The sequence below is a fragment of the Plasmopara halstedii genome (genome assembly GCF_900000015.1).
Source record: "Plasmopara halstedii genome assembly, contig: Scaffold_3073, whole genome shotgun sequence".
NCBI lineage: Eukaryota > Oomycota > Peronosporomycetes > Peronosporales > Peronosporaceae > Plasmopara > Plasmopara halstedii.
Window position 1 is genome coordinate 331582 of NW_020189977.1, and position 10904 is coordinate 342485.

General features: G+C 41.0%; 5 protein-coding genes across 5 annotated transcripts in view; 1 reads left to right on the forward strand and 4 right to left on the reverse strand.

The window, feature by feature from the left end:
• The window catches only part of PHALS_07249 (FOG: Ankyrin repeat), a gene marked incomplete at both ends in the record, with an annotated part of 3510 nt that extends 77 nt beyond the window's left edge, over nucleotides 1-3433 (reverse strand). The window contains 8 exons of the mRNA XM_024720681.1: nucleotides 11-659; nucleotides 720-781; nucleotides 847-939; nucleotides 1014-1496; nucleotides 1564-2140; nucleotides 2208-2910; nucleotides 2985-3230; nucleotides 3294-3433. Of these exons, the coding sequence (XP_024585855.1) occupies nucleotides 11-659; nucleotides 720-781; nucleotides 847-939; nucleotides 1014-1496; nucleotides 1564-2140; nucleotides 2208-2910; nucleotides 2985-3230; nucleotides 3294-3433 (2953 nt within the window). The remainder of the gene's footprint in view (nucleotides 1-10; nucleotides 660-719; nucleotides 782-846; nucleotides 940-1013; nucleotides 1497-1563; nucleotides 2141-2207; nucleotides 2911-2984; nucleotides 3231-3293) is intronic.
• A 143-nt stretch (nucleotides 3434-3576) lies between these two features.
• PHALS_07250 (rRNA processing protein RRP7) lies at nucleotides 3577-4466 on the reverse strand (the record flags this gene model as incomplete). The annotated part of the gene is made up of 3 exons (XM_024720682.1): nucleotides 3577-3662; nucleotides 3725-4006; nucleotides 4067-4466. 3 exons carry the CDS (start codon nucleotides 4464-4466, stop codon nucleotides 3577-3579), a joined length of 768 nt encoding a protein of 255 aa, XP_024585856.1.
• A 905-nt stretch (nucleotides 4467-5371) lies between these two features.
• Nucleotides 5372-5702, reverse strand: PHALS_07251 (uncharacterized protein; the record flags this gene model as incomplete). The annotated part of the gene is made up of 2 exons (XM_024720683.1): nucleotides 5372-5614; nucleotides 5685-5702. The coding sequence occupies 2 exons, from the start codon at nucleotides 5700-5702 to the stop codon at nucleotides 5372-5374; spliced, it is 261 nt and encodes an 86-aa protein (XP_024585857.1).
• Nucleotides 5703-7882: 2180 nt separating this feature from the next.
• On the reverse strand, nucleotides 7883-8124 carry PHALS_07252 (uncharacterized protein; the record flags this gene model as incomplete). The annotated part of the gene is made up of 2 exons (XM_024720684.1): nucleotides 7883-8026; nucleotides 8098-8124. 2 exons carry the CDS (start codon nucleotides 8122-8124, stop codon nucleotides 7883-7885), a joined length of 171 nt encoding a protein of 56 aa, XP_024585858.1.
• A 2353-nt stretch (nucleotides 8125-10477) lies between these two features.
• Nucleotides 10478-10790, forward strand: PHALS_07253 (uncharacterized protein; the record flags this gene model as incomplete). Its single annotated transcript, XM_024720685.1, has 3 exons — nucleotides 10478-10501; nucleotides 10565-10642; nucleotides 10731-10790. 3 exons carry the CDS (start codon nucleotides 10478-10480, stop codon nucleotides 10788-10790), a joined length of 162 nt encoding a protein of 53 aa, XP_024585859.1.
• Between the last annotated feature and the right edge of the window lie 114 nt (nucleotides 10791-10904).

A 10904-nucleotide genomic window follows, 5' to 3' on the forward strand; every position in this document is an offset into this window, starting at 1 on the left:
CGTGACTGACGAGTCTGACGACGGCTACTACGAAGAATTTCAACTGTCACAATTGCTTTTTCTAGAAATTCCACCAGTTGAATTGTCTTGTCTGAAGCACGAAGCAAGAATGGATATCCGAGTTTCTTGGCGACTAAATTTCCAATTAATCGTGCACAACGTCCATTTCCATCGTGAAAGGGATGAATATAAAACACGAGAACTGCGAATGCATAATAAGCACGAAGAAGTGGTCGTTGCGTCCAACGCGTTTCATCGTTGAGTCTCTTGATGTAAATTTCTATAGCGTCGTTTATCTCTTCAGCAGGAAGAAACACACGATAGATCCGAGACGAAGCATATCCGACTGCGAGATCCGTTCGAAAGACACCTGCTTGTCCACTTGAAGTCGAAAGAAGTCGCTCATGCAATGCAACAAGCTGTTTCTGTGAGATGATACACGACGTATCGTGCATAATCTCATTCATGACATCAAGTAGATCTTTTCGTGAGTAATTTCGCGAAGCATATCCATCAATCTTCAAAGGTTCGTGAGCAGCACCAATAACATCGTACAAGTCACTTGACGTAATGACCGTCGTTTGTGACCCATCACAACACTTAGCCAACTCAATCTTGCGCTTAAAAGCATCGTATTCATTTTCCAATCGCTCCAAGAGCTAAAGTATTCATTCAAATGTAAGAAGAAAATAAAAATCAAATCGTTGATCGAAATGTACCTGTTCAATATGGCGATAAACGGGTGATCTCGGATTGTCAGCCTGTCCAAAAAACTTCTTGCCTACTCCATCATAAAATAGAAACTCAGAGATCCACTTGATGTGAAATAAACTTCGTCAACTGTACCGTGCATTAAATGTGACGTTTTTGAAACAGATAAAATCCTTTCACGAGGTTGTAGATCTGCTGGAATAGGTGCAAGACCTGGATGAATGTGACCTATAATTTGAAGCATAAAAAATATAATCACACAATCGATCCAGAAGGAGCGTCTAAAAACTATCAATTCTAACCTGGGACCTTGTACTTGCATAAGACGCACTCAGTTTTATCAATCCGTTCGACTCTCGCTTCGTTTTCCTGACTCTCCATTTCATTCGTTAACGTACTATCAAAAGTTGATTTTTTGTCATCAGGAGTTCGAGCATTCAACGCCTTCTCCACTCGTAAAGACAATTCCTGAACTTCGGTAAAAAGCTCGGCTTCCGTTGGACTCACAGTGTAGAAATATTGGAGATAGTACTTTAAATGTCCAATGAGGTCCGATTTGGTTCGAATCTTACCATTTGCTGTTTCAATCACATGCTTAAGTGATAAGTGTCGAGATTGTTGATGCAAAGCTTGATCAAACAGTCCATTGTGTAGTAAAAAGACTAGAGAGCGTAAAATTGGCACAATCGCAGCGTGATCTTCACTATTCATAGAAGTCGCTAATGTGTCAATCAAATCAAATAATTTCCACTCGAGAGCAAGTGGTATCGTGTCACAAACGTCCACTACACAGATATTTAAGACAGTATTGGTAAGCTACAAAATAAGCATAAAAGTACAAGAAAAACTTACAATCTTCGCGTTGAATTGACGTGTCTGTAAGCTCACCATTAGCTGTGATGGCATTATCTAATGTCTGACAAAATTGAAATCGAGAGATACGTCCATTATGACCATTTGAGTTCATTGAGCTTGAATAATCTTGACGAAGTGATGACAAGATCATAACCGATCGAACGAGACGTTGCATTCGTTGTACTTCATGTTGATCTTCTGATAATGCATGAAGTGAATACCAAGATAAAACTGCTACTGTTGACATTTTACAAATCATTGGAATAGCAAGACTCGTTTGAAAGCCAGCGACTCGAGCATGTGGTAGAAGAAAGAATTGTGATTGATGAGAAGTGCGCAAATCAAGCCATTGAGGATGTTGACTACTAAAGACACTTCCAATTAATCCTTGACCAGGATCCAACATGACCATTGACGAAACTTTTCGATACTTTTGAATTCCAGCGCTATATTGTAAAGTACTTGAGTGAGGATCGATACGTGAGTTTTTTTGCCAAATACTGTGTGTCATTAAGATACAATTATTGTCTTCATCCAGCATTGGACAATGTCCTTGACCCATTATCCATGGACCCTATATGAAATAAATGTACCCAAATTAAGACAAAGTACTTCTTTTTTTTCTTCTGTTGCAACCTTACCCGTGTAATGACTCGAAGTGTATACTCTAATGCACCAGTTAATGTGGTACTGTCAATATGGTCTACAGCAACAGTGGCACGAAAGCCACTCTCTGTTGCATGATTAGCACTTAAAAACTTTGCAACATCATTATGTGCAAAATCCATGGCATCCGAAAGTGGCGATGATCCCCAACGATCAAGTAAATTAACATTTGCACCACAATCAACCAAATATTTGACAATTTCGACGTGCCCTTCAGCACTAGCGATATGCAATAATGTCCGACGATCATAATCGTCCATATCTGGTCGTACAATTGCTGGTACAAGCTGCTTGAGTTTTTCAATTTCTCCTCGCTTCGTCACTCGAAACGCATGTGCAATCTCATCAGCATTTTCGCTGCTTTTTACCTCATGACTTGAGAATTTCGTCTTTTGATGGTTACGTAAAATGTCTACAATGGCAATATATTGTTTTTCCAATGCAATACTTATAGGTGAACGTCCCAAATTGTCCACAACTGTAGTATTAACACCAGCAGATAAAAGTAATTCAATCACACCTATCTGACCAGTTTCCACAGCAATATGAAGTGATGTTCGTCCAAGATGATCAGCTATATTCACTTCCATGCCATCAAGCCACGCTCGTTTCAATTTCTCGGTATTTCCTTCTTGAATTGCTCGAAAAAATGATGCAATATCTGGACTTGATCGACTCCTAATTATTATGTCACCATGAATGTTTGTCAGTTTCATGAAAAATTGCCATCATGTGTTGCATATGCCACAAACCGTCTCAATCCTTCACTCTCGCTTGTTGCCCGCATTCGTTTATCCACCTCAAATAGTGACACTGTATTACTACGTCCGTATGTTGCACGTTCCAAAAGTCGTAAGATGGCTACATTCTTTGTCTCGATGGCACAGTCAATAGATGAGCGTCCCCATCGATCAAGTGCCTCGGCATTAGCTCCACATCGTAGTAAATAATTTACTATTTCAATTTGTCCATCGCTTACAGCGATATGCAATGGTGTACTAGTAATTCATACGATATTAGTATAAGAGAATCAAAATGGTACAAATGAAGTGCCAGTATACCGCTTATCGTAGTCACAAGCGTTCACGTCAGCTCCATGTTCCTCCCGCAAACGACGGACAGTTTCTAAATTTCCTTCTGCTGCTGCCCAACACATGGCGGTAGAGTGCATGGAAACCCCTAAACTTGCAGGAAGTTCCATCGTGAACGTGTTTCAACTGATACCGTCCATCTTAGTAAAGTTATCATCACAAGTTGCACTAACTAACACATGTTACTTAAGTCTAATCTGTGTATAGTATACTACAATCAAATCAACTTGATTACTATTTCTTGAACAAAACTTTATTCCGGAATGAATTTATTAGCTTTCTTCATCTTTTCAACAATCTGTCGATCCTCTTCAAAACGCTCACGCAATGTCTTGAGCTCTGTATTCCATATAAAATCAATTTCTTTTCCTTAGATATTGCAAATGATATCAAGAACGTACGATCTCGTTTCTTCTCGCGTGTTTGAAATCGATAGAAATTCTCAACTTTTTTGTTTTTCTCTTTCTTAGCAGGTCGAGCTGTCAGTGTCTCCGACTGTATAAATCCACGCTTTTTAGTATTCACGACTACTTGAAATCCATCTTCATCCACTTGATTCTTAAGTTCCTCCCGACGACGTAAATCCGTCATTTCCATCTCATCAAACGATGCCATATACCGATCAGCTATTTCTTTAATTTCGGAAAATCCTGAACGATTCTGATGATACTTGGATGTATACGCTGCGCACAAACAAGTATTTAGATACATTTATATATTGTAATGATAAGAAGCAAACCAACCTTGCAAACCACACGTTTTAATTGCCACAGGCGTCTCCAACACGTCTATTTGAAGCAGCTTGTCCACCGATTCCTTTGATTTAAATACTACGTGCGCTGTCCACCGATTGCCTAAATCATTGCTATTGTCGTTTTCTTCATGCAATTGCTCCAAACTCTTCACAATTATATCTTGAATTGTCCCCAGAGGCTCCAAACACGCGCGTAACCACATATTCGAAGCAATTGATGGTAAATTCACGAGATAAACGGTACGCCCAGGTACTAGAATAGACTCGGAGCTGCCATTGACATTTTCGGGTTTGTCCTTCTTTGCTTCGTGTTTCTTTGCGTAAATAAAGCGCCGAAAGGAGCTATGCGGTAGCGGCAGACCAATGGCGTGGTAGCCACTTATTAACATACTCGAAGTGTTATGTTTATGCTGTCCAAACAAAAGAAGGGGTACACTGTATCCGTCTTAGTACAATTAGTATAATTGTATGAGATACCCATGAGTACCGAAATATCGGTATTTAGGCTGATAATGGAATAGAGATTGTGGTATGGAAGTAATTTATTATTTTAGTAAATGATATGGGAAATTGATGTATGAATCGCAGCTAACTGGTGTTATATATCATAAAAGATCTTGATTTCGCTCCTTGCGAAAGTGTGGGCGTGAGAGAGCACGATTCCAGCCTCTGAGCTTTTGTAAACGCGGACTCCGAGAGTTTTAACTTCCTCTGCGCAAAGTACACGTGAATCTCGTTGCACTTGGTAACACATGAAGTCAATCCCGCGATGAGTCGTTGAAAGACTGTTGTCTCTTTGGCAATGGGACTATGAAATATGGATCTGTTGAAATACTTAACAGACAAATAGACTATCTAATCAAGCTATTGTCTATGTTGGGTTCTGATGGTTCCAGGGAATTGGCAGAGATGAAAAAACATTAGGTGTCTGAAGACGCCCACTAGCACTGGTAGGCACGCCTAGAGCGCGCCGAGGAGGGATAACTAACTTGCATCGAGTACTGCAGATGCTATATGTTAAGGTCTTTAGGCACGGGTGAAATATCTCTTCCTCTGGAAGAAAGTGGTTGAGCTGTCCATAGATTTTCTCTTGTTTCAAACGGAGCCACAGCGTGTCGCACTTGCAATTTTCAAAGTTCGGGGATCGCGCACGAGAATAAGCCCTTATGTGTAATACCTCGGTATCAAAAAAAACGTTGTTGATGTGGACGGTTTACTAATCAAGAAGATGCGGGAAGACGAACAAGGTCATCAAACTGCTTGGGAGGTTATGTGAGGCAGAATATCTTGATAATCACCCATCTGGTACACATACTGTACCTACACCTTTTACCCTCCATCGTGCTTTGCAAAAACTATCATCACGATGAATGGCATTACTGCTCTCAACTTTGCATCGTGTACAACCAGGATGACAAATTCCTTTACTTTCTTGGCTTTCGTCTCGGCAAATGCGATTCTGAGCCATTGAAATGATCAACTGGCTTACGAGAGGTTGAGGCTCATCGAGCGTACCAGATGCAATGAATAGTAAGGCCTAGTAGAATAAGAACAGATTGACCTCTTTGTTACTGAGTAGCGCCTTTGTATCAGTTTTTTCCTTACACCTGAGTCTGTCTTGACATGAACGTCCTGTGTATCCCTCAATTTTGATTAAGAGATGCAACGAATGAGCTATTACGCAAAACGGTTCATAAACTCTTCCTAACAATGTCTTACGTTGGAGTACTCGTTGGTGGTCTACTGATAGAGATTGAGCTTTACGTATCCTGTGGTGGTAGCAGTTAATTGTATGCAGACCTCAAGACAAAAGAAAGTGACCGTATTTTTCGTCTCAGCGGGTACAGACAAGCATACCAATCCAAAATTTTCAGCTGGGGTCTACAGAGTTCTATTGTTGTGATAGACAAGCCTATTACGATAGCATATTCTTCCAGGATCGTGCATAACACGAGAGATGAAAGTGGATATTTGCACAAACAACTGCATCAATGCACGAGATGACGCGTTAAAGCATGTTGTTGGTAAACACGTGTTTGTGAAACCAACATAAATATTGTTTTGAACATTCATTTGGAGCTTGATTTTGATGACAGCACGTAAAATCATGAATTAGCGAGTCTTTATACCCAAGCCCAAGTAGATCGGCTGGTACTAATTTTGCAACGGGACGTGCAAAAGTGGCTGGTAATATCTGCTTTGGAATTTCCAGCTAGATGCCATGTTCATTAAGTAAATTCGCTCCAATTTTTTTTACACGGATCGAAGTATTTGCTATGCTGAACCAAAACATTGATTAAATTAGCTTACTCGTTTTCTCCTTGTGCCGATATCATAGGCAGCAGCAAATTACAACAATTTGCTCTATTAGTCTACGGGTCTTCCTACCACCGGAAGTGCTTGGGAGTGCTTAAACATAAAGATGTTTCAAGTCCCTTACTATTACAATGCTAACATCTAGGTCAATAAGACGAAGCATGCAGCAAAAAATTAAGTTTAGCTCGATTGTATAAAGAAGCTTAGCCATTTGTATACTTTGCCCACCAATCTATAGCGATCACTGAGCCGTGAGTCTACGATCTAGAGACCCGTATAGACCCCCTCTCCGTAATTTACTGAGTGTCAAGCGAATCCGTGCTGTATTTACACCAGACCTTTCGACAAAGCCAAGGTGTCAACGCGCTCGGAAACATTCAGATTCATCAACATTCGAGCTATAGCACTTATCGCTTCTCATATCTTTCAATAGTGCAGCGAAAATGTTTATGACTCGTAAGACCAAAGTACAGCACCACCAGTGCTCTAAGTCATAGTTTCTTGTGCTATATCAAGAGCATATCCATTAAGTTCAAATAGAAACCCGATTTTCTGGCTACAGTCACTTGCCACAAACTCGTAACATCTTGATAATCTGTATTGTAAGTACGTTGAATGGTGCATCTGACACGGATGTACGGTCACTTTACAAAGACCGTTTATAAAATCGGAGCCAAAATCTATGAACAATTCAAAGTATCTCCACAGGTTTTTTACCCGGAACACCGCGCCTGATTGTTTTTTTTTTAAAGCAAGTAAAAACCGTTGCCTTATTCTGGCCCCTCGAGAATTTGCATGGAAAACCTGGAGAACCCTGCTGAATGCGACCTCTACTCGTCTTAGCATATTTAACCCTGAAGCTCGCGACATACACTCGTATTATTCCGCCATGAGAGATGCATCATCTGGACCCCCAGCTAAAAGTTGAGTTATACGCCTACACGGCATATATTCAGTGAGACTCCGGCTTACAGCCAGCCTTTGCTTTGCTCAAGGCTGATATCGTATTTAAAACCAGGTCAAAGTTTAATCAGCGCTACTCGCTAATATAGTGATAAGGCTCAAAGGGAAATTGAATCCCCTTCCGTATTGCTCCGCTGCGAATCACGGAATTAGATGTACATACTTGTCATGCCTTCATAAATATCTTACTTCTAAACATGTTTGCACAACTACTCTGGAACTTTCAACGGCATGACATGGCTTCACAGAGCTTGCCTATGAATAAACCTTACTTAATGGGCGTTGCTTGTCTAAAGATTGTCATCCTCGATCACCGTTAGATATTAAAAGAGTTGACTCTCATCTAGTAGGCCGTCTGCGCAAATGAAAATCAATAGTTTCCGGAGAAGGGTATGTCGATCGACCTTCATGAGAGCTCGACCCTTCGTTGTGTTTTTTAATCAAGGGCTGAAGATCACACAGAGCATCATTGCCTGATACTCCTGCAGATCTAGCATCAGCAAGTAGAAAAAAGCTGTTCATCAAATTAACTTAGATCCATTGCCAGTTGCGCACTCAATAAATCTTCCTCTTTTGCTCCCATACCGACATTTGTGTATAGGAAGTTGTGGCTCACATCCAATGCGATACTAACTGCTTTTGACGCGAGCGGCATGTGTACGAAATACTTCTATTCGAATAAATAAGTATTATTGCTACTTTAAATAGCTAACCAGTCTGGCATATCCTAGATTGGGAAACATAGCGCGGTGCGCTGGCTGCGCTCATGAAAGTACCAAGCTTTTGTGTGTAAAATGGGGCGGGGTTACGTTCGTTACCATAAAGAGCCAAATGCTTATCATTCGATATTGGTGTGCTGAGCGGGCAAATCTTTTTATTGACGGCTGGCTTTGCCTTTCCTATGGGTACTGCAATAACGTATTGTCATAGTCAGCGAACACCTCCAGGTAAGCCACAATCACCTCTGGCCACGAACCGCAAGATAAGCTACCCTTTCTTGACCAACTAAAATGAGAGTTGACCAAAACTGAATTAAGCGACGATTTTTACTCGAGCATCACAAAATATGGAGACTCTGATTCTGCGACTTCGCATTGATAAACGCTAAAAAGATGTGTTTGTATGCATCAGCTGATGATAAACCAACCACTCGAGCTACAAGTAATTTATTTGTTGACATCTAAAAAGATACCTTAAGTCAAGGCTAGCTGAAAGAAGTGCTACACCGGTCTATTTCACAGTCTGACGCAAGAGAACACTATGGTATACACTGCGTAAGGCGGACAGCCCACCTTTTCCACAGACCCTGATTGACAGCTCAGCTTTATTCGTCATTGTAAAAGCTCCATCTGCAACCCCTGTCCCGAAGTATTATTATCCCACTGCACATAGTTGGTCCAGTTTTGGCAATCATATTTTGTGAACCTTTACTTTGGGATTGTGAAGCTTACTTATCACACATTGTCACGAAACAAGAGTTGCGGTCCGCAAGCTATAAGTGATGAGTCTAGCAATGTCTTCTCCTATGAAAGGCGCTCACGCAGCGAATTTCGAGCGCATTCTATGTTGTGATTGAGCGAATGGCCCCAAAACATTGGCATTTAAGAATGATGATGCGGCGAAAATACTAATATCTGATTGGTGGACAAGATTTAACAATTCAGCGGTGAGTTGGTGGACACCATCCACCAAAGAATATGACCCCAGAGTACGTAGCTTTGTGCGTAAGGACGACGAATTTCAGAGCGTATATTTTTGGTGGCATTTCGTGTCGTGTCAACCCACTTGTACATTTGGACAACCAAAATTGAGAGACTGGTGGGTCTTCTCAGGGCCAAAGTGACCGGCCACCGCCGTATCATGCACCTCGCACACTATATTGTTCCCTTCAAATCATCGTTGTGGGGGACCCACAATTCGTAGCTCGTCATCACGTATAACTATATAGTGAAGCGGGTCATCCTTCATTTTAGTAGAAGAAGAGCACTTAGCCGTATAGTTAACATTTTGGTCAACATCGAGACTCGAAGGCAACTGTAATTATCCCTAACACAGCAAGTCGGTACGATAGAGGGTTGACTAGACAAGCAGCGGATTGACATGGTCATACTCTCGATGCGGAATGTATCTATGGGGCTTAGTGTCAAGAGTAACTTGCTTTGATTGTCTTCTGGTCCGTTAAAAAAATCACAAGCCAGTATCAGCACTCAGAAACTCGTCAAGGGTGTCATTTGATGCTTTATTTGCAAGCTGCAGCCCGACGTCAATTTTGAGGTGAATGCAAAGGTGTTTTGTCTATGCAGTTAACAGTCCTGCTCGTCGTTATACATTTGGTGATATAATCATTCAGTCAGGACGCGATTTTGCGAGTGAGGCCTACCCGTCTGACAAAATCGTGTCCTGACTCACTCGTTTACTGAAACCTGGATTTGCTGGGTATATCTCCCAAGGATAAAGAAGGACAGGGTGAAAAATTGTTAGATGCAACGGAGATAAGACAGTATTTCAAAATTATTATCGGATTTCCAGGTCATCTAAATAGGAGCGTATCTTTTACGTTGTACCAGATATTGATTGCAGCATGTCGACATCATTTACCATCGTTCATTCACGAGCCGAGTCGGTGAAGGAGCATAACATTACTAGCTTTTCGGATTTCTTCAGCATGCTGACTATCTTTGATAGTCTCGGCATGTGGGAGATACCGACACGAATCGTTCTTCGAATGCAATCATCAAACTGCGCAATTGGAGTTACGGTCCAGAGGTTTAAGACTGGATCATTGTTTAACAAGAAGTCATTTCGTGGCCGGACTGCCAGTATTAATGCATTTTAATCAAATTTATCTATCAAGTTATGAACACCGATAGATTTAGACGTAGGCGGCCTTGCGGCACATAAAACAAAGAAATACAATTTTCATTTTGAATGAAAGAGTGTATTTGCCTTGGGTTAGTGTTGTGGGTACTCTTGAAGTAAACGGATGACAATATGCTACACTCGTACTGGTTTTAGTATAGAACGAAGGTCGGTGACCAAAAAGCTACAGCAGCTTCGCTGCGTCAGCTTTAGAGAATGGTTAAAATGTTGATTTGACGACAATCGAATGCATCACGTCCAAATGACTCGTGGGAGCGACTTAGTGGTACGGCAATAGTATAGCCACCCGAGAGACACGGTGTGTTAGTTTTTTCTTCGAGAATTCAAGGATCGTTCTCCTTATAACCAGAGAGTGCTCAATATAGAGAAAATGCAACATCGTCTTGTAGACTGCCGCCACAGCAAAGTTAGGTGTAACAACCATTTCTTGCATTCAGAATTCGTGTGATTTCCGATAATTTCTGGTATGTGCATGTTGCTTTTGCATAACCTAGCTTCTCGTCACGCTCGCCGTACGACGTCCAATCATTTATATGAATGCGGTTGTGTTATAAACACTGTCAGACTGATGATATCAAGCCGAAATATCTTGTCCACAATGTCCAGAGTTTAGAAAACACAAGAGTCTGAAAACTCGATCATTATTCCATATATATATATATATATAT